This window comes from Dama dama, chromosome 9, assembly GCF_033118175.1.
Source record: "Dama dama isolate Ldn47 chromosome 9, ASM3311817v1, whole genome shotgun sequence".
In the NCBI taxonomy this organism is placed as follows: domain Eukaryota; kingdom Metazoa; phylum Chordata; class Mammalia; order Artiodactyla; family Cervidae; genus Dama; species Dama dama.
This window is the reverse complement of record NC_083689.1, coordinates 59,274,615-59,298,260: the sequence shown is the minus strand read 5'-3', so window position 1 is coordinate 59,298,260 and position 23,646 is coordinate 59,274,615. Positions and strand designations below refer to the sequence as shown.

General features: G+C 40.4%; 1 protein-coding gene across 2 annotated transcripts in view; it reads left to right on the top strand.

Annotated features, from left to right (window-relative positions):
• PRELID2 (PRELI domain containing 2) overlaps positions 1–23,646 on the top strand; it is an 85,677-nt gene that overhangs the window by 9,786 nt on the left and 52,245 nt on the right. For both annotated transcript variants that reach the window (XR_009694191.1, XM_061151637.1), the window contains exons 2-4: positions 7,364–7,421; positions 9,806–9,879; positions 11,417–11,577. Coding sequence is in view for 1 of the 2 variants with exons in the window: in XM_061151637.1 (XP_061007620.1) it covers positions 7,364–7,421; positions 9,806–9,879; positions 11,417–11,577 (293 nt within the window). In the remaining variant the exon portion in view is untranslated. The remainder of the gene's footprint in view (positions 1–7,363; positions 7,422–9,805; positions 9,880–11,416; positions 11,578–23,646) is intronic.

Genomic DNA, 23,646 nt, shown 5'->3' with positions numbered 1-23,646 from the left:
ATTGTTTTGGCTGCACTGAGTCTTTGTTGCAGCGTGTAGGCTTTCTCTAGCTGTGGCCTGCTGGCTTACTTGCCTGGTGCCATGTGGGATCTTAGTCCCCCGGCGAGGGGTCAAACTCATGTTCCCTGCATTGGAAGGCAGATTCTTAATTTGGACCACTAGGGAAGTCCCGAAAGTTGATATTGTAATAGCTCCACTCTCTTAAGAGTAAGCTTTATGAAAGCTTATTATATTTATCCCTCATGTAAATAAAAAAGGTAAATATACCCTATCTTCATGAATCTACTCCCAGAAGTATATTGACTCTTGTTCCTGTAGTTACTCTTTCTTGGCCTCTCACTCTTCATAGCTAAGTGTTCGTTTTAATGTTTTTTCTGTTTTTTAACCTCTTATTTGGCAGTTTCTGGCTTCTTGCCTTTTAATATGTAAAAAACAAATGAAAGCAAGGTATATGACAATGTAGGAGAAGTCTATATTTTACCCTTGTTAGACTTACATACATATAATATAAGCAGTGATATTTGCAACACATTTATATCTCAAGAAAAGGGTAAGGGACTAGTTTATCTATTCTGTGAAGAAAGTAAGAATTGTAAGTAAATTCAAAATGAACTCAAATATACCTTGAAAAATCCCTTGTGTCACCCAGAAAGTTTGGCCAATGTGCAAATCTCTGTGTGGTAGTTCTTAGCCACTGCAGTCTGTGGTCCACTGGATGTACCAGGTCCAAGGACGGTAGGGTTCTTGGCTGATATCTGGGTCATCAGATCACTTTGCTTCCATGAGAGTCATTAGTGTGAAGTAGAGACCAGAGGATCCCAGGGTTGCCCTGCACATGTTCAGGCTTTATGCCATTATGGTTTTTTGTTTGTTTCTGTTTTATTTTAAAGATTTTTTTTTTATAATGTGAACCACTTTTTTTCAAGTCTTTATTGAATTTGTTAAAATACTGCTTCTATTTTTTGGCCGTGAGTCATGTGGGATCTTAGTTCCCTGACCAGGGATCGAACCAGCACCCCCTGCCTTGGAGAGCGAAGTCTTCACCTTTGAACTTTCAGAGAAGTCCCATATGCCATTATGCTTTCAACATGAGACTGCTTATCTTAATGCATTTTAATAGATTTACTTGTTTTGAGGATGAAATGAGATATAATACATATGGTGACCTCTGCTATAGCACTCTGCACAGACAGTAGATGCTCAGTAAGTCTTTGATGTGCTTGATCATGATCTGGCTTGATCCTTTCCACTGTCACACTGTGTTTGTAAAGGTGTCCAGAGAAACCTGCTCACCTGCTTCCTGTCTTCCCAAATTGGCATTCCTGGTGGTGACCTTCTCTGAGCAGGCTTCCCTCTCTGGGTCCCTTGTCGTCTGACTTCAGATAAATGTTTGTGAGTTAAATCATGAATGTTCAAGTCACCACAAGATGGTGTCAGATCATTTCAAGTGATGCCAGGTAGGGGGAGCCTCAGCACAATAAATCTTTAAAGAAACTTAAAATATATGCCTTTTATGTCTCAGTATTTAGCTTTTGTGAATAGACCTCTGATTTCTTTTCCCATTCTTCTATGGAAGGAAACTTGAGGCTTCACATCTATTCAACTGCAAAAGTAGTTGCACAGGAAAATGACTTGAGTCTTGCAAATGAGTTTACTGAAGTGAATAGTCTAGGATTTCTTGTGTTTGACTGAGACAACTTCCATTTTACTTAGTAAGTTATAAGAATTGTCTTGTTAGTGACCCTTAAGTATTTTACCTGGAGGAGGGCATGGCTACCTACTCCAGTATTCTCACCTGGAGAATCCCTATGGACAGAGGAGCCTGGTGGGCTACAGTCCATGGGGTCGTATAGAGTTGGACGTGACTGAAGCGACTAAGCATAAGTATTTTACAATGGCCCCTCTTCACAATTTCCCATCCTATCATCCCTTAGTCTGATTTATTTTCTCATTATTATATTATATTTTATTTTTCTAACATGTAAATTTTCTAAGACTCTACAGTCTTGTTTTATTCCTTTATCCTTAGTGCATGGAACAGTGCCTGCATAGTCAAGGAAATTGTTAAATGAAGAATATTTTTGCTATTATTTAAATTGATACCCTTTACCTTAATAAGCAAATATTAAAGTTATAGATAAGCATAAATAAACCATTTGAGTTTGTTGTTCAGTCGCTCAGTCATGTCTGACTCTCTGTGACCCCCCGGACTACAGCACAACAGGCTTCGCTGTCTTCCACTATCTCCTGGAATTTGCTCAGACTCATGTCTGTTGAGTCAGTGGTGCTGTCTAACCATTTCATCGTCTACTGCCCCTTCTGCTTTTGCCTTCAATCTTTGCCAGCATCAGGGTCTCAAAGAATCGGCTCTTCTTTGAGTTTGTAATCTTTAGGAATTTCACTGCTAATTTTGTGCAGTAATCAGAACTTGGGAAATTTTTATCATTAGCCTTCTCTGGTGACTACATTTACAGCTTCCTTTGTAATTTAGTTCAGCCATCTTCCTGCTCTTTACAGTGTATTTCTAATATTCATCAGTCAGGATATATTGATGAATATAAGACAAAGTGTAAACTAGAATTAGAGTAGGGCAATATTCTCATACTCTGATTTTACCTTAATATAAAAGTTCTGATGTATACATACACACACACTTAAAAATTATGGGCATCCACTCTCACCACTACTATTCAACATAGTGTTGGAAGTTTTGGCCACAGCAATCAGAGCAGAAAAAGAAGTAAAAGGAATCCAGATAGGAAAAGAAGAAGTGAAACTCTCACTGTTTGCAGATGACATGATCCTCTACACAGAAAACCCTAAAGACTCTACTAGAAAATTACTAGAGCTAATCAATGAATATAGTAAAGTTGCAGGATATAAAATTAACACACAGAAATCCCTTGCATTCCTATATACTAACAATGAAAAAACAGAAAGAGAAATTAAGGAAACAATACCATTCACCATTGCAACAAAAAGAATAAAATACTTAGGAGTATATCTACCTAAAGAAACAAAAGACCTATACATAGAAAACTATAAAACACTGATGAAAGAAATCAAAGAGGACACAAACAGATGGAGAAACATACCGTGTTCATGGATTGGAAGAATCAATATTGTCAAAATGGCTATTCTACCCAAAGCAGTCTATAGATTCAATGCAATCCCTATCAAGCTACCAATGGTATTTTTCACAGAACTAGACCAAAGAATTTCACAATTTGTATGGAAATACAAAAAACCTCGAATAGCCAAAGTAATCTTGAGAAAGAAGAATGGAACTGGAGGAATCAACCTGCCTGACTTCAGACTCTACTACAAAGCCACAGTCATCAAGACAGTATGGTACTGGCACAAAGACAGAAATATAGATCAATGGAACAGAATAGAAAGCCCAGAGATAAATCCACGAACCTATGGACACCTTATCTTCGACAAAAGAGGCAAGGATATACAATGGAAAAAAGACAACCTCTTTAACAAGTGGTGCTGGGAAAACTGGTCAACCACTTGTAAAAGAATGAAACTAGAACACTTTCTAACACCATACACAAAAATAAACTCAAAATGGATTAAAGATCTAAATGTAAGACCAGAAACTATAAAACTCCTAGAGGAGAACATAGGCAAAACACTCTCCAACATAAATCACAGCAAGATCCTCTATGACCCACCTCCCAGAATATTGGAAATAAAAGCAAAAATAAACAAATGGGACCTAATGAAACTTAAAAGCTTTTGCACTACAAAGGAAACTATAAGTAAGGTGAAAAGACAGCCCTCAGATTGGGAGAAAATAATAGCAAATGAAGAAACAGACAAAGGATTAATCTCAAAAATATACAAGCAACTCCTGAAGCTCAATTACAGAAAAATAAATGACCCAATCAAAAAATGGGCCAAAGAACTAAACAGACATTTCTCCAAAGAAGACATACAGATGGCTAACAAACACATGAAAAGATGCTCCACATCACTCATTATTAGAGAAATGCAAATCAAAACCACAATGAGGTACCATTACACGCCAGTCAGGATGGCTGCTATCCAAAAGTCTACAAGCAATAAATGCTGGAGAGGGTGTGGAGAAAAGGGAACCCTCTTACACTGTTGGTGGGAATGCAAACTAGTACAGCCACTATGGAAAACAGTGTGGAGATTTCTTAAAAAACTGGAAATAGAACTGCCATATGACCCAGCAATCCCACTTCTGGGCATACACACTGAGGAAACCAGATCTGAAAGAGACACGTGCACCCCAATGTTCATCGCAGCACTGTTTATAATAGCCAGGACATGGAAGCAACCTAGATGCCCATCAGCAGATGAATGGATAAGAAAGCTGTGGTACATATACACCATGGAATATTACTCAGCCATTAAAAAGAATTCATTTGAACCAGTCCTAATGAGATGGATGAAGCTGGAGCCCCTTATACAGAGTGAAGTAAGCCAGAAAGATAAAGAACATTACAGCATACTAACACATATATATGGAATTTAGAAAGATGGTAACGATAACCCTATATGCAAAACAGAAAAAGAGACACAGAAATACAGAACAGACTTTTGAACTCTGTGGGAGAAGGCGAGGGTGGGATGTTTCGAGAGGAATCGGGTGGAGAGGGAGGTGGGAGCGGGGATTGGGATGGGGAAGACGTGTAAATCCATGGCTGATTCATATCAATGTATGACAAAACCCACTGAAATGTTGTGAAGTAATTAGCCTCCAACTAATAAAAAAATTAAAAAAAAAAAAAATTATGGGCATCTGTGTGAGTCTCAGATACCTTGCTAATTTCAAGGGTGTTGTGTGAGGCCCCCATGCTGAGAAACACAATAGTTAAACCTGATCCCCTGTGATGAACATTATCTTCAAAAAACACTGAAAGTTAAACTTCAAGAAAACAGGCATCGTAATTTTGAGCATTTTCCCCCCTGTGGCAAACATGAATGAATGAATGAATGAATGAATAAATATTTCAAAAGCCATGTTGGGGAATTCCTTGGTTGTCCAGTAGTTAGAACTTGATGCTTTCAGTGCCAGGGTTGGGTTCGATCCTTGGTCAGAGAACTAAGATACTGAAAGTCTTGCGGTGTGGCCAAAGGAAAAAAAAAAGTATTGTTGATTAGTTCTCAAGATTGCAGTTGTCCGGGTGGAAGTGTGACTGGCAGAGCTTACAGCCTGAGGTCTGGTTTGGCGTTGAGATTGCTGAGAATGGAGCCCACTGCCCTCTTCATAAATCGGTGCCCTTGGTCCCTGAAGGGGGTAAGGTTTAGTTTCCACATCCATGCTGGAGGTCACTGAGGTTTATCTTCTAGATGGTTCGTTCATTCAGCAGATATTCATTGAGTGCCTACTACATGCCAGGCACTGCTAGGTGGTGGGGATAGAGAAGCCCTGCTCTTTCAGAGTCTGTATTCTAATCCCTCGTTTTTTTGGGGCCACAGATATCTTTAAGAATGTGTGAAAGTGATGGACCTTTTTCCCTGAAAATCAGTGAGTCAACCTCTTAATCACACATACATACACACATGGGTGCTCGCGGGCACACAGGTGCTGTGTGTGGGGAGAACCCTGCTCACTGAATTTCCTTCACCATTTCCTGGGTTCAGAAAGCCTACAGCTCAAGCTTACCAAGTGGAGGGCTCCGTCTCCTGCCCACGCCCCCACCTGTCCACTGCTCTGGTCTCCCCCTCAGCACCTTATGCTGCTTTGGATAAGACTTCCCTGTGATTTTCCTTTCGGATTAGATCTCACAAGGAAGCAGTATGCCTCTGGGAACAGAACCTGGGGGGCGGCCAGCAGGCCTGGTGAGCAGCCTGCTTGTCCTATAGCTTTGAGGACTTCTACCCTCCGAGTCTCTTTTTTTTGCATCCGAGACATGGAAAGGGTGGGATCTGAGTGACTGAGATGTTTGAAAATAGGTTAGGTGGGCAGGCCTTGAAGGCAAAGGAAAGTATCTGTGGCTAAACTACAGTCTTGATGCTCATTAACTAAGTGATTTTAAGCAAATTACCTAGTTTATCCAAGCCTTATTTCTCACAGGTGGAAGGGAAAAAAAAAAAAAAAAAAAAAAAAAAACACCCCAGCATGTAACTCAAGGAATAGTTTTGAAAATTAAACTGAAATAATGTATTTAGCTGCCTAGGACAAAACTGGTAGCTATTATCAGCTCTTTTAACGTCCAAATTGTGTTTCAGGGGAATTTAATCCATAAAGTATTTATTTTGCATGTTTTTCTTTATTGAAACGCAGTTGATTTACGATGCTGTGCCAGTTTCTGTTGGACAGCTCAGTGACTCAGCCGTGCACATAGACACACTCATTGAGGACCTGGCACAGACTCCTGTGATTACACTCCTGTGATGCCCACCCAGCCCACCAGGCAGTCGTAAAGGACAACAGTGAAGGAATGCACTGGTTTTAGGCCGGGTTTAACTTTGTGGCTCTACTATTAACCAGCTGGGTGACCTTAAGTTTTCTGATTTTCTTTAGTTTCCATTTAGTTTCGAAAGACAATGATATCCCATGACCCAGTCACAACAGAGAGGCTGATTTTAAAAAAGATCATGCAAGTAAAGCGTTTAGCACAGTGCCTCGTACAAAGAATACTCCTGAGTTATGTAAGGCTGGTTCAATATTAATAGTAGCATTATTGTTGCTGTTTAGTGCTCGGGCGTGTCCGACTCTTTGCGACCCCATGGTCTGTCCGCAGAATTCTCTAGGCAAGAGTACTGGAGTGGTTGCCATTCCCTTCTCCAGGGGATCTTCCTGACCCAGGGATGGAACCCTGGTCTCCCGCATTGCGGGCAGACTCTTTACCGTCTGTGCTACTAGGGAAGCCCAGTATTGTTATTAAGCTTAACCTAACCTTCCCTTCTCCACCCAGAGCTAGGATGATTCCAAAGATGGTTTCTCTAGATTTCATACAGGTACAATTGATAACAGCGTCTCGCTGATCTATTCTGAATTAGTAAAATTAAGACATTTGATTGCAAACTGGCCTTAGAGATTGCTTGTGTGTGTTATGTGAAGTCACTTCAATTGCATCAGACTCTGCAGCCCCATGGACTGTAGCCCACCTGGCTCTTCTGTCCATGGGATTCTTCAGACAAGAATACTGGAATGGGTATCCATTTACTTCTCCAGGTGATCTTCCCAACCCAGGGATCGAACCTGCATCTCCTGGGTCTCCTGCATTGGCAAGCAGGTTCTCTACCACTAGCGCCACCTGGGAAGCCCCTAGAGATTGCTTGTAAAAGATTTACTGTTCGTGCAAATAAGTGGTTGCTATAAAGTAATTCATTTTGGCAAAAAATGAATGGTAATTTTTCTTTGTGTGTTTTTATTTAGTATCCAAACCCCATGGATAAAAATGTCATTTCCGTAAAAACTGTGGAGGAAAGAAAAGGTAAGTGTTACTGAGTTTTGTAAAGATATGTGTCTCTGTGTGTGTGTGTGGCCTGTGATATTTTAAACAGATTATTAAAACGTATAGCTCTGTATTCGAGGTGGCTGATCAGAAAGAGCACCCAGCCTTTTCAGAAGTAGAAGGCTTGCCTTTCATTCTTGTCTTCTCCGTTAAGAATTGATGACAGCTGTGACAGTTAACATTTTTCAATACTTAATGTGTACCAGGTACTTTTATTTTTATTAACTTAATCCTCAGAATGATATAATTCCTTTTTAATGAATGAAGAAACCAGGGTATAGAGAGGTTAAGTAACTTAACTGAGGTTACATGGCTATGTCCTTTAATATATTCACATATCATTTTATGACAAAATAGGTGTAACTAATAGCATGTATATGAGATGTGACTGTAAAGTGATTGGATTATGGAGTCAGAACTGTGCTTAAAATATGGTTCAGTATTGACTAGAGCAGGGCTTGACAAATTATCCTTGTGTTGCCTGTTGTTGTAAATAAAGTTTTATTGGCACCCAGCTATGCCCATTTTTTTATGTGTTACCTGTGCCTCTTTCCTTATCACAACAGTAGATTTGTAACAGAGACTGTATGGCCCACAAAACCTAACATATTTATTTACTCTCTGGCACTCTACAGAAGATGTTTATTGACCGCTGGACTGGAGTGTAGGGGTCTTTCCTGTTCTGTCCTTCACATCTCCGGTAGAAGTGTTTTCACCCTCAGTGTTTGAACTCGAGAGTTAGGCGATGAAGGAAGCTATAATGGTGCTCATTGTCAACGTATAAACCTTTGGAGACAGCCAGGCAGCCAGGTCCGGTCGACCAGGCTCTTGAACCTCTCCTAGGAAAACATGAGATGCTGCTCTTCATTTCGTGACTCTGAGGCCTTCTCTCTGCTTGGTGAAGAGACAGCTGTCTTTGCGAGGGTCTTTTCTGCATTTCCATAGCTCTATAAATACGATGAAAAACGACTTTCTCAGGTACCTGCACTCATGGGAGAAAGGTTTTACATGGTATTAGAGAAGTTTGATTTCAGGTCCTGATTTTGTTCCTTTCTACATGACCTAACTTCTTGGAGGCTCTATTTCTTCATCTGTCAAATGGGAAAGTAATAACAGCCTGCCTTTAGGTTGTTGAGAAGAATCAAGCAATAGAAAGGCATGCATATTTCAAAGTGGTTAATTATAATTTCTGCAATTGACAGGGGCATCTTCGCCTCCAGGAGTGGCTCATCCATTTTCTCTATGTGTGCTGCAGACATTGGATGAGATGGCCAAAGGGTGCCAGTGAGCAGAGGAGATGAACCAGGTTTTCATCCTCCCAGCAACTTCAGAGCATTCAGGGTGTTTGCACCAAGGTTCAGGACTGTTACAGTGTTGTAGTCCAAGCTTTGAGAAACCGTGAAGGAACTTGGCTGAGTCATGTAATTCACAGAGCAAAAGACAACACTTCAAAGTTTATATTTTTCTTTGATTTGCTTTCCTTTTTTTCAACTCAAATTTATCACATTTTTTTTTTTAATGCCCTTAATGCTATTCTGTAAACTTTTTTCCGGAACAGAATAGTTCCAGCCACAGAGAGTCTGCTTGCCTATGACAGAAGAGTATGCCTAATGTAATTAATAATAGGTTTAAATTCGTAGCCAGAAATTGGTGCTTGAAAACTCATTTGGTGCACATGGTGACAGAATTAGATTCTCCATTGTTTTGTTAAAACATTCTTAGCTGGAGCTGAGCAGAAGGCTCATCGGCCATGGCCACTGGAGTGTTGACATTGATAGTCCAGAGCAGTGAACAATTTGTGAGTCTTTTTAAAAGTCTCATTGGAGACTTCAGAAATAGACTTTCTTATTTTATTATTTAAAAAACTTTCTTTTGGCTGTACCCTGCAGCATGTTGGACCTTAGTTCCCAGACCAGGGATCGAACCCACGCCGCCTGCGTTAGCAGGAGGAGTCATAACCACTGGACTTCTGGGGAAGTCCCCATTTGCAGTTCTTTGTCCTTGACTTTAGAATGTGCTTCACTGGTGGCTCAGATAGTAAACAGTCTGCCTGCAATGTAGGAGACCTGGGTTTGATCCCTGGGTCGGGAAGATTCCCTTGGAGGAGAGCATGGCAATCCACTCCAGTGTTCTTGCCTGGAGAATCCCATGGACAGAGGAGCCTGGTGGGTTCACATATATTTGGAGGGATTTGGTCCAGGAAAGTGGTCAGGGAAGCTGGGTTTTGAGCTAAACATTTTCTTTAGGAATTCTCCATATAGAAAATTGAGGTTGATATTAAAAATTTTATTGACATTAAAATAAGAGTACATTTCCTTCAGTTTTTTTTTTTTTTTTTGAGTGTAAACATTTTCTGTTTCTAGATGTGTCAACAGGGATCATCTATAGAAAGAGGATTGCAGTCTGTCAGAATGTGGTTCCAGAAATTTTAAGGAAGGTAAACTCATTTCAAAATTTAATCAGATTTTGTGTAACACTGGCTAATTTTCAAATAGTCATGAAAAGAAATAGCGTTTTCTGATGTAAAGAAGTGTTAGAAATTTCCCAGTTCTCCTGTCTCCTAGCCTTTCAAAGGAAGACATCTGTCTCTTCTCCAGCCTCAGTTTTGATAGGTGCTACCAGAGATAGTTTTTTTTTCCTGTATGTTTTGTCTCTCTTTTGTGGAGGCTGAGTAGTGTACATAGAGATGGACTGCAATTATTTTAAAAGATACTTTAGATATTTTGCATAAAGTGACCATCTTTTCTGATCTGTCCATGGTTAGATATGACTCTTAGGTAAGAATGATCAGAAGTGGGCAAGTGGTAAATATTTCATCTGATCTTCAGTAAGGAAGAGAAAAGCTTCAGTTTCCATTTCACTGTCAGAGAGAATGGTTTTGGTAGTATAATGTTCTCAGCACCCTCTGTAAGTCTCTTTGTGTGTGTTTCTGTAAAGTAATGGTGTTGATGATGAAATCTTCATGATAGCAAATTGTTTTTTCTCTTTGAAATCCTTAAGCATTCAGATGATTGCTGGAAAAAGGTGAGTGGAAAATTTTAATCACATTGCTTTAACCATAGAGTGATTATTGACAAAAATCCTTAGAATCATTAGGGAATAAGAGGAGAACGTCTTGATACACATTTTAAAACATGTTTCATGTGATCTTTTCAACCCAGAAGTGATTGTGTATGTGATGTAAAACCCAAGGCTCCTGCCAGGTAGCTTGCAAATTGTTTAGCTGTGCTGTATATAGAAAACATGGCAGCTTCCATCACTTTCCAAATATGGATGAAGATTGTCACTTTCTTTACTGGAAAGAAGGCTGGTATGACAATGAAAATGAACTTTCTTTTATTTTCCAGATAGCAGTCTATTGCAGTATATGCAGCAAATTATTGCTGGCTTTTTTCACCGAGTGTGTACCCTCCCTTTGCCCTATATACACGCTTTGAATTTATTATTTAAAAAGGCATTCAACTTTGTCTTGTATCTCTATTCTTAAATAATTTAAGGACACCTCTGACTTGTACGATTCTGCCTTTGTAGTTTTGCATGTTTCCTCCACCCAAGAAAGCATACATTTCTAGATACTGGGCAGAGTTTAAAATGAAGAAAATATTTTATCCTGCATGTGAGCCGTAAGTGGGCCCAGTTAGAATCCGTCCATTTAAGAAGGCCATAACTAGCCCTAGAGGAGACATGAGGGAGGTTGATAACTTGCTTAGTGTTTAGCAGTTAGGGAAATTGGGCCAGAGACTGTACAGCCTGCATAAATTCTAGCCCATTTGCATGTCCTCACCAGCCTTTAGTAAGGTCACTGTATGTTTGATTATCGGGGACTTAACGGCCATTGGTGAACCATCATCCATATATCAGGATCGCTTGTCCTCTTAATTCCCCAAGATTGGAAGCAACTCTGGACAGCATCTTTATATATTAATAGCTTGCTCTTCCTAAATTCAGAAAGCCGTTCTCCCTCTTTTGGACAGGTGAACATTTTAAAGGTACCTAATATCCAGTTAGAAGAGGAATCATGGTTCAATCCTCAGGAGAGGAACATGGCTATAAGGAGTCACTGCCTTACATGGACACAATATGCATCCATGAAAGAAGAGTCTGTCTTCAGGGAAAGTATGGAAAATCCAAATTGGTAAGATCACCTGTGTGTGTGTGTGTGTGTGTGTGTGTGTGTGTGTGTGTGCAAGCGCGCACGCACATGTCCATTTGTGTGTGTGTAGTAGGGTTCAGGGAAGCACAAATGAGCACACATATTAAAAAGCTATGATTTTATTCTTATAACCTCTGCTTAAAACTCACATAAATTATATAGTATTGATTTTTAATCACACAAGTAGTCAATAAATAGATTTCCCTTTTGGGGGAAAAATGACAGCTCAACTCCTTTCTGATTGTCCTGTCCTGTCCTGTCCCTTTTGCCTTCTCTAGAGGAAGTGAATGTTTTCAATGCATTGAGTATTCTTCTAGACCCTTAAGAGATAACTTTCAGTTCAGTTTAGTCGCTCAGTCATGTCCAACTCTTTGCGACCCCATAAATCGCAGAACACCAGGCCTCCCTTGTCCATCATCAACTCCCGGAGTTTACTCAAAATCATGTCCATCGAGTTGGTGATGCCATCCAGCCATCTCATCCTCTGTCGTCCCCTTCTCCTCCTGCCCCCAATCCCTCCCAGCATCAGGGTCTTTTCCATTGAGTCAACTCTTTGCATGAGGTGGCCAAAGTATTGGAGTTTCAGCTTCAGCTTCAGTCCTTCCAATGAACACCCAGGACTGATCTCCCCTAGGATGGACTTTAGATACTCATAAAACCTGTATAATATAGTTTTGTTTATCCTTTTTACATACATGTGTTCATTCTGTTCAAATCATTGTGCACTTATCTTTTTCATTTTGTAGAATGTTTCTAAGCCTTATCCATTTGATGTCTGTAAAATCTAGATTATTCCTTTGAACTGTTGCATAATGTTCAATCCTATCATTATACTACCTTCTCTTTAGCTTTTTTCCTTTTTGACAGATGTTCAGATGATTTCTAATTACTCTTGATTATAAGCAGTACTACTCTTTATTTTAAACAGTACTATAATATTTGTGAAGTGTATGATCCTTGAATATGCTATATGGGAATGTTTCTCTGAAGGAAAATTGATTTCATTATTGAAATATAGTTGACATATAGTATTATGTTAAAGGAGAAATTTTAATTGTCAGGCTTATTGAGTTATTATTTACAAACAGTGAAGTTCTTAGCATACAGTTCAATGAGTTTTGGTAAACACACACATATACAGTTATGTAACCACTGTCACAGTCAAGCTTCTGGTAGATTTTAAAGAGCCAGGATAATTCGATGGGGACAGAGTGTTCTTGCACAACTGGATATTCACCTTCAGAAGAATGAGGATGGATTTCTACCTCATGTCAAACCCAAAATTAACTCAAAATGGATCAAAGACCTAAATCAAAGAGTTAAGACTATAAAACTCTTAGGAAAAAATATAGGGGTAAATCTTTGTGATCTTGAATTAGGCAGTAGTTTTTTAGTATGGCACCAAAAGCCCAAGCAACAAAAGAAAAAAAAAAACGTAAATTTGACTTCATCAAAATTAGAAACTTTTCTACTTCAGAGGACACCAAGAAGGTGAAAAGACAGTCCAGAGAATGGGAGAAAGTATTTGCAAAATCTGATAAGGGTTTCAGTTCAGTTTGTATCCAGAATATATAAAGGACTATTATAACTCAGTAATAAAAAGACAACCCACTTAATAAATGGCTAAGACATTTGAGTAGATATTTATCCAGAAAGGTATACAGATGGCCAATAAGCGTATGAAAAGATATTCGGCATCTTTAGTGTTTAGGAAAATGCAAATTAAAATCACAGTGAGATACCATTTTGAACCTAGTAGGCTGACTGTAGTAAAAAGACACAGTAACAAGTGCTGGAAAGGATGTAGAAAAATTGGAAGCCACACACACTGCTGAAAGGAATGTCAGTGGTGTAGCTGCTGTGGAAAATGGTTTTTCAGTGCCTCAAATAGTTAAAGAGAGTTATCACTTGACCCAGCAGATCTACACTGTATTGTCTACAAAGATTTGTAGGAATGTTCATAGCACCATTATTCCTAATAGGCAGAATGTAGAAACAAGTCAAACATCCACCATCCGATGAATATGTAACCAAAAATGGTATATCCATACAGTGGAATATTATTCAGCCATAAAAAGAAATGGAGTAATGATTCATGTTACATGGATAAAGTTTGAACACACTGTTTTCAGTGACAGAAGCCAGTTACAAAAGGCCATATATTGTTTGAGTCAGTTTATTTTAAATGTCCTCAACAGGCAGATTCATAGGGACAGAAAGTAGATTTAGTGTTTGCCATGGGCAAGGAGGACAGGAGATGGAATTTTTTTGGGGGATGATAAAAATATTCTGGAACTAGTGTTGATGATGCGTAACTCTCGAGTATACGAAAACCACTGAACTATATACCTTAAAGGGATAAACATTATGGTATATGAATTATTCCTCAATGAAAGTTATGTGAATGGTTCTCAGGGTATGCATGTTTTAGGTTTATATAGATTCTGTCACCAATATGGTTTTTAAAAAATATTTATTTGGCTGAGCTGGGTCTTGGTTGCAGAATCTTTGTTGAGTGGTGAGGACTCTCGAAGTGATATACGGGCTTGGTTTCCCTGCGGCATGTGGAGTCTTAGTTCCTTGACCGGGGTTTGAACCTGCATCCCCTGCATTTCAAGGTGGGTGCTTAACTACTGGGCCATAGGGGAAGTTCCTATAACCAATATGTTAATGTGTTAATTTACACTCACATCAGCAGCACGTGAAAGCTCATTTCCTGTAACATTGCCAGAACTTAACATACTTTTTTATTTTTTGCCAGTATAACGGGTGAGAAATGATTACTTCCTTTGAGGTAGGTTTACAAACAAAAACAAGCTATAACAAGCACCCAAATGTTAATAGTGATTATTGCTGTGAACTGATTTCAGAGGATAATTTACTGCATGTTTTGCTATTCTGTATAGTTTGAATTTTTTATTCACTTATCATTTTAAGGCAAGTAAAGCCTCCAAACCCAAATAACTAAAAAACAGAAGTTTAAGATCCATCTGAAACCCCATCCCTGGTGCAGATCATTTCTGCTCCCCATAATTTTGGTCCTATAGTGACAATTCTAGAATGCTCCAACAGCACACTGATTGTGAATGCCAAGTCTTACTAGCATCTCAGGTGGGTTTACTCTGAACTGCCCACTAGCTTCTTTTTTTTCCTCCTGTCAGTCTCCCTCATGCCAAGAACTTCACACAAGTCATAGATGTTTGGGACTAACTATAAAAATTATAGATAAAGAATAGAGCTCCCCAACCCTTTTTTTTTTTTTGGTAGAAATAGTTAAAGGACAGAGTTGGCTGATTTTATGTAAAAAATACAGAAGTCTTTCATTTCATATATTAGTACCTCATTTCAGCCTCATTTTATCAGCTCTCTGGGCTATTGAGTCTGAAAAACTTTACTAAAGCTTCATCAGTTCTTTATAAAATGAAAATTGGCCCAGATAATCCAGGGAGATTATCCTTCAGGACCTTTTTCCTTTGTGTGTTTTTAAAAATTGTTTTTTTTTTTTTTTTTTGAATAGTCTGATTCTGGAAAAAAAATGATACACATATCTTGTAAAAAATACTAAGCAATTCAAGTGAAAAGAAGCAGTTTTCAACAGTTGTGCCTATTTGCATAATTTTCTTCATCCAATCCTAATTGGCATTTAGATTGTTTCTGAATTTTTTGCTGTTATAAACAATGGTGTGATAAAATTACTTTGTTGTTGTTTACTTGCTAAGTCTTGTCCAACTCTTTGCAGCCCTATGGACCTTAGCCTGCCAGGCTCCTCTGTCTATGGCATTTCCAGGCAAGAATACTGGAATTAGTTACCATTTCCTCCTCCAGGGGATCTTCCTGACCCAGGGATCGAACCGGAGTTGAGTCTCCTGCATCTTCTGCATTGCAGGCAGTTTTTTTTTTTTTTTTTTTTTTTAACCACTGAGCTACCTAGGAAGCCCTGATGAAATCATTGTAGTTACATATTTCCTCACTTATTCAGTGACCTTTTAGAGTAGATGGAGCAAGTGGGATTTCTGGATCAAAGTTTATGTACATTTTATATTTTGATACATATTATCAGATTCTTCTCTAAAAAAGCTTTAGCCAACTACACTTTCTCCTTTCTTTGGTTTTTTAGTTCTTGTCCTCTGCAAAACACTCTCTTTTTGGTTAGTGACACAGCAGACAGTATTTACTGACTCTTACTATGTCAAGGTCAGAGCTAGATCCTTCGCCTGTAGTGTTTTGAAGCTCAGGTTAAATAACTTACCCAAAGTGATAGCATCACTAAGTCACTGAGGTAAGATATGACCCCAGGTGGTGAGGCAGGAATATGGACAGTTATAAAAGGATGGACTTAATTTCAAACTGTAGATTGCTTTAGGTTCCAGGTTATGGAGAATGGTTTTTTTTTTTCCATTTATTTTTATTAGTTGGAGGCCAATTACTTTACAATATTGTAGTGGGTTTTGTCATACAAGTGGTCGCACAAAGGTTTCTGAGCAGGGGACGGTATGATGACAGCTATGATCAGGCTCTGGGAAACCTACATTTTCTTAGGTCTTGATGTGGATTTAGGCAGACATTCTGAATGACTGGATAATCTTGGGGGGAACATCAAAGAAAGAGGACCCAGTATTACTTCCATTCCCCTCCTTGGCAGAGAGTGTGAGTAGTGACTAGTCAGTGCACCCAGAGGATGAAATGTGGACAGTCCTTTTATAAAGGAAAAAAAGAGGCTGTCACGGCTGCTGAGTCTAAAATTAGACCTTCACGCTGTGTGTTAGGTAGCAGGTGTGGGCGTGTGATGGGAAACCAGATGTCATTCTGTCCTGTGCACGGCCTGTCGGCTCAATTCAGAGATGGCCCACAGTGTCTCCCATAGACTCTGGCTAAGCCTTGCTCCGTGTCTCTTTACATAAATCCAGTTTTGGCTTCCTGCCGATGTCTCTGCAGCTGTGGCATCTTCTGGGGCAAGAGCTCCATCAGTCTTTCCCTGTCTGTGTATCACACAACTGGGCATTTCTAATATGCTTTCTTCCTTTATTAACTTTGTAAGACATTTTCTTCCTGCAGTTTTTATGGAATGGAATTGGCATCCTTTCCAGAGCCTGGAGTGAGGTGATATTTTACACTCATCTCAGTTTTTCCAGAGTCCAGCTTAGCACTGCATGTCTCAGAGATGTCCTTTTATACACTCTCTCTACTTATTCTGTCCCCTCTTCTAATCAGGCTGCCTTCCACAGTAAATTGCAGACACCCTGACTCACCCAGCCATCTCTTATATAGTTTGTTATATGCCAGGCACTCTTTTAAGTGCTTGATGTATGTATGTATTTATGAATTTATATATGTAAATTTATGTAATCCTCAGAGAAACTCCATGAGGTTAGAACTATTCTTATCCCTCTTTACAACCTGAGGCTTAGAGAAGGTAAGTAACTTATACTAGCTAACATGACCAGTAAGTGTCAGAATCAGCTTCAAATCCAGGCGGTTTGGCTCTAGAGTGTATGCTGCCGGCAACGACACGACCCTTCCTCTCAGTGAGGAGCTCTGTTACCTCGTAACCAGGTGTCATAGCTGGTGTTTTTTGGGCCCCACCTTGCCCTGTATGTCCAGTTTTTTTCCAAGTTGGGTTAGCTCTTAGCTGCTGGGAGCAACTAGGGTAGCACACTTATTTGTCCTCATTTAAGTGAGGGAAAGAGACCTGTGAGTGCAAGAGAACCCATCCCAGTCGTGGGGAAAATGGCCTTTCTCTGAGTCTCTGAGTCAGCCTCGATCACCTGCTCCCTCCTGGACCAATAAGAGTGGTCAGAGGCTGATACGGGCTGACTGGCCCTCACCAGTCAGCATCTGCCCCTAGAGCTGCAGGGTGGGTGTCAGAGAGGGGGTGTGCCCTTCCCTCTGAAACACATGAGCTGCGTAGAAGACGTAGGGGTGCCTGCACACACACCACTGGAGTCTAGTAAGAAAGACCACTGCACACCTTTTTTCCTTTTCACATTTCCTCTTCAACATGGTACCCATTGTCTCCGTTATGCTTCGGGAAGTGATGGAAACTGACTTCAGTAAGTGAATACAGAGGTAGCTCTGTACCAGTCATCAGGCCTCCCAAGAGACAGGAACCAGGAGCTGGGAAACAAGCCCTGAGGCACCCGCCCAGCCTCTCGTCTTTCCATACCTGGCTCCTTTGTTCACACTATAGATCTGCTTCATTGCACATCCAGCCTGGCACCTCCAGGCCTGTGCAGGGGCTTTCCTGTCCTGTGTCACGGTAACTGACTAGATTCTGGGGTTAGAAACACCCTTGGAAACTAAATATATGTCCTTGCCAAATGTACTTCACTGCTGTAAGCCTCAGTTTCTTCATCTGTACGTTGGGGATAATATCCTTATCTCAGAGGGCTGCTGTGAGGATCAAATGAGATTATACTCACAGAGAGCTTAGAGCAGTGCTTGCCTATGAAAGTGAAGTGAAAGTGAAAGTGTTACTTGCTAAGTCATGTCTGACTCTTTGTGACCCTATGGACTGTAGCCCTCGGGGCTCCTCTGAGCGATTTTTCAGGCAAGAATACTAGAGTGCGTTTTCATTCTGGCATGAGGGCTCCAGAGCACACACTCAGTAGCCCCACAGCATGTGGGATCTTAGTTCTCTGATCAGGGATGGAACCTGCATCCCCTACATCGAAGGCAGATTCTTTACCACTGGGCCACCAGGAAAGTTCCTCCCAGGCAATAATCCTGGAGTGAGTTGCCATTTCCTCCTCCAGGGGATCTTCCTGACCCAGGGATTCAACCTGTGTCTCCTGCATTGCAAGCTGATTCTTTACCGTCTGAGACATCAGGGAAACCCATGCCTGCCAATAATGGTCAATAAATATTAGTGCTCAACATCATGACTTTTATTGCTGCTATTATCCTCATCTTCTTAAAAATTCATGTAACTTTTGATTCTAATCCTGAGCGTGTACTGTTTTCATGTTGAAACATTATGGTTGTTTCCCATTATGTTTCGGGGAGTTATTCCATGTTGTGATTTTGCATTCTGCAGGCTCACCATCTCTGGGGCTATAAGTCCCTCAATTCGAGAGTCATGGGAGTAGGAACCGTTCTCTTTTAGCTCCAGCGTGAGAGAGAAGCACTGAAGAGCATAACATGCAGGGGTCAGTGCAGGCGTTTGTACGTGTGTGTGCATGCTCTGTCACTCCACTCGTGTCCAACTCTTTGCGACCCTGTGGATTGCAGCCCTCCAGGCTCCTCTGTCCATGGGATTCTCCAGGCAAGAATGCTGGAGTAAGTTGCCATGCCCTCCTCCAGGGGATCTTCCCGACCTGGGGATCAAACCTGTGTCTTCTGCATCGCCTGCGTTGCAGGCAGATTCTTTATCCACTGAGCCACGTGGGAAGCCCACAGGCGTTTGACTTGGACTGAATTGTCCTGGATTTTGGGTTTTCTTCTTGGCTTACGCTGTGACCCCACCTGCTGTAGATCCAAGGCTGCATGGTGCTCTGAGGAACTGCCCAGATTTTCAGAGTCAGAGATGCTGGGGGCGATGCACTGCACAGCTTGTGACACTTGGGCCGCATCACAGAATAGAAAAATGAATCCACCCAAGATAAAAGAATTAAAAGTCAATTTTTGTGGGAATGTACTTCAGTATATAGAGTAGGATACAGGCATTTACTGGCTTCCCAGGTGGCACTAGTGGTAAAGAACCCACCTGCCAATGTAGGAGACGTGAGAGACATGAGTTTGATCCCTGGGTCGGGATGGTCCCATGAAGGAGGGCGTGGCAGCCCACTCTAGTATTCTTACCTGGAGAGTGCCAGGGGCAGAGGATCCTGGTGGACACTATAGTCCATACGGTTGCAAAAGAGTTGGACATGACTGAATTGACCTAGCAAGCAGGCACAGGCATTTATTTACTCTTGGAAGTGGAGAATGGAGTGTTTTGTTTTAGATTTTTTTTAACTTAAAATGTTATTAGAGTATAATTGCTTTGCAGTGCTGTGTAGTTTCTGCTGTATGGGAAAGCGAATCAGCTGTCCATGTACATTTATCCCTCTGTTTTGTATTTCCGTCCCTGTTAGAAGACCTCAGAGCGCTGAGTAGCATTCCCTCTGCTGTACAGTAGGTTCTCATTAGCTAGCTGTTCTATACATGGTCGTGTATCTGTTTCAACCCCAATCCACCCCACCCTTTCTTTCCCCTCCTTGGTGTCCATACTGTACCATTTTTCTGGATTCCACATGTATGCATTAATATACAGTATTTGTTTTTCTCTTTCTGACTTACTTCACTCTGTATGATTTTTCAGAATGAAAATTCATGGTTTTTGCCCTCTGAAGCCTTCCATTCCAGGATAGACTTATTAGTTTCTTGCTAATTCATGTTTGCTTCTAGACTTTAAAATGTACTTCTGTCAGTCTCTGGTTCTTACTATTAACAGATTTTTGTTGTACCATGTGGAAATGTAATTGATATGCACAAGATTTGGTTTTAATAACATTTGCTTTATCCAAGTAATGTAATCCTAAAAGAATCATCTTGTAAAACTATTTTCTTGGACTTTGCCCTTTCAGTATAATGGTGTGTGTTGGGTGGTAAATAAAAAGTTCCTGTTATCGTGAAGCAGAATTTCAGTTATCACTGTCAGTGGAGACGCATGCTGTTCATGATAGTATAGAGCTGGGTTTCTTTTGCTTTTGAGTGACAAGACCATAATCCCATACTCAGCATCAAGCATCGTGATGGCCCATGTCTTCACCTGTCCGTGTCTAAGAACTTTGGCTTGTCCACTGATGCTTGCAAACCTTATTTCTGAGATATGGAGATTTCAGCCTAGTAGCATGTGTGTTAATATCATTGGTTATGTTGACTCGCCATTTATAAAATATCCAAAATGTTCCTCCTGGAGTATAGTAAAAGAAACAAAAAAACCCAAATCAAAACTTTAAACACAGATTAAATGACTGAGATGAGTAGCTGTTCTTAGTTCAATAAGTTTTTGTTACTATTGAAGTTACTCTGCATGCTGTTAAATAAGGTATGTAACATTTTTACTTTTTAAATTTCTGGATTAAAACATCCCAAGTCTCAAGCATTCATTTGGTGATTCACAAATAGTATAATTAATTTGCATGTTTCTAGGGACTAATTGTTGGGCATTTCTTGTTGTGTATCTATTTTTTCCCTACTCTGATGTATTTTTCCCCCAGGAGAAAATTTGACAGGTAACTTCCTTGTGTTTATTTGACACTGGCCTTTTTAGTTGACCTCCGAACTTGTTTTCACTGAAATATATTAAAATATTCTGATTTTGTCAACTTTACTTAGTAATTATTTCTAAGCCTTGATTGTGATGATAAAGGGCTTAAGGGTATTGTTATCTAATAAACAATAAGACAAAAAACCCACTGTATTCATGCCCCCAAACAAGATGCCTCTGATTATATTGACCTTAATTTCTCATGTATCAGTGAGTGATGAGACAATTAGCAGAATGAGCTGCTAGTTATTGAACATGGAAAACCAAGGACTTTTCTGTAAATATAGCATCTGGACAGGAGCCTTATTTTTCACTCAGTAAGAATCCCCTGCAATAGATGTAATTGTCATCCATATAATCAGGGTCTTCTCTGCTTTCCCATCCTGCTGAACCCCCACCTCTGGCACCGTGCAGGGCTCACAGAGACGGCTCTCTGGCCATTTGTTGAATGAATGCCAGGTAATCCTTCTTATGAGCTGAAAAGGGGACATGAGGACAAGTAAAAAGGGCACTGGCAGGAGGGGCACGTGCAGATCAGGGAAGCCTGAAAGGGTTTGTTGGGAAATTCGGTGTAGAGGGAATCTTGAACCCAGTAATACAGAATACGTCTCTTCCTCTTTTTCCTACTTATTTACTTGCTGTTGGACTCTAGGAAGCGGGCTCAAGCTGGCCTGAGCTCCCTCACAAGAGTGAGTGAAAGTCGTTCAGTTGTGTCCGACTCTTTGCGACCCCATGGACTATACAGTCCATGGAATTGTCCAGGCCAGAATACTGGAGTGGGTAGCCTTTTCCTTCTCCAGGGGATCTTCTCAACCCAAGGATCAAACCCAGGTCTGCTGCATTGAAGGCGATTCTTTACCAGCTGAACCACCAGGGAAGCCCTCACAAGAGTAGTGTGGAGATTTAATAAGATAATAAATGGGAATGCTCTACACTTGGAGAGTATAAAACACTAGATAATATAGGTTGTAATGGTGAATAAATGCCGTTTTCAGAGTGGTGTGGTGCCTTAAAGGTACTAACTTTGATAGGTGCAGTAAGCTGTTTTATTGAAAATGGAGGTGATGACTGAATTGGAAACAATGGTGTTTAGCCAGGAGAGCATTCTGTGCCATTTACAAGTAAGGGCTTTTGAAATATCTTAGTGAATGTCTATTGATTATTTTTCCTCCCCATCTCCTTTGCCCTTTGGTTTTGTGTTGTATATTAATGCAGCATTGAGGGGTGTTTAAACATGTGGATTCATTGTGATAATTCTTGTTTTGTCGGCCTGGGCTGGCTCCTGGGAATTAATATATTTACCGTTTTCCAGGTAAGTCTGTGGAGCCTGTAGATTTAAGAACCGTTAATAACTTGTCAGTGTCCTGTGGTTCCAGTGGAAAGCAGACATATAGCTGGCACTCCTTTTGCAGCTCTGTTTTCTGCAGAGTTCCTGTTAATGTTGTAAAGCAGGACCAGTTGATAATCTGGCTCTCCAGCAGACAGTAAACACTTTTTGGCAGAAATACCATGTTGAAAAGTTTAGCGAAATTTGAATGAACTCCTCTGGAATCTCTTATGGAACAGAGATGCCAGTTTAAGTTCCTTCCTCCTCCCTCCCTCCCTCTCCCTTCCTTCATCTCTTTCTCTCCTTTTTATCTTTATCCCTTTCCTTCCTTTCCCTTCCTTTCTTTTCCTTTCTTTCTTCCTTTTCCTTCCTCCATTCTTCTCTAGTAAATAAAAAGTTTGGGTGTTAAAAATTACAGTGTTTTATTAATATCAACCAAGAATTGATGCCATGCAGAACAACCTAAAGGTCTTTTGGGGCTGTGGATGACAGTCCACCTGGTTGATTTTAGGGATCAGCAGTTTGTTCTTTGCCCATTACTCTGGAGCATTCTGTGGTAGGAGAATACTGTAGTTGCTATAGTTCATTTACTCATTCTGCAGAAAAAATTATTTTTACAAACGTGTAACTTGCTGTACATGGTACTCTGACTTTTACATTAATTTAACATTACCTTTGGGACTGTCTTTCCTTATTAAATGTGTCACTTTAAAATGATTTTTAAAAATGGCTGTTCAGTTTATTTATTGGATAAAATTATTCTAATGTGTTTAATTATTGGGAATTGCATCATTTGCTCTTGTAGCTAGTCATGTGATGAGAATCTTTGTAGGCTGATCTTTACCCTCATCTAAGATTTTTTTGCTCAAAGCCCATTGTTAGAGGTAGATATTATGGGTCCAAAGGTTTACATATGTATGAGGGTTTTATTAGGTATTGCTAAACTAAAGTATGTATGCCTAAGCATCTCGGAAAACTTCCCAGGGACTTGGCAGTGCTGTACAGACTAACATTTGAAATGGGATTGGGAACAGCTACATAATTTGCAGGAGCCAGTGCAAAATGAAAAGGCAGAAAGTGAAGTCGCTCAGTCGTGTCCGACTCTTTGCGACCCCATGGACTGTAGCCTATCAGACTCCAGGCAAGACTACTAGAGTGGGTTTCCATTTCCTTCTCCAGGGGATCTTCCTGACCCAGGGATCGAACCCAGGTCTTCCGAATTGTAGGTAGACGCTGTTACCGTCTGAGCCCCCAGGGAGGTCAGTCCCCTGTTAAAAAAGAGTTAAGAACTTTGAAACAGCAACAGTGGCACATTCAGCTAAATGTGTAGCCCTTCTGATGGCGGAGGACTGTGCCACCCTGTAGAGCACACATCCTTGAAGCCAGCCTGAATGGGATGCACACGATGGTGGGCCCAGTATACCAAGACAAGCCTCCAGTTGGACCAGTCCACAAACTTGTATATTGTCAAGCT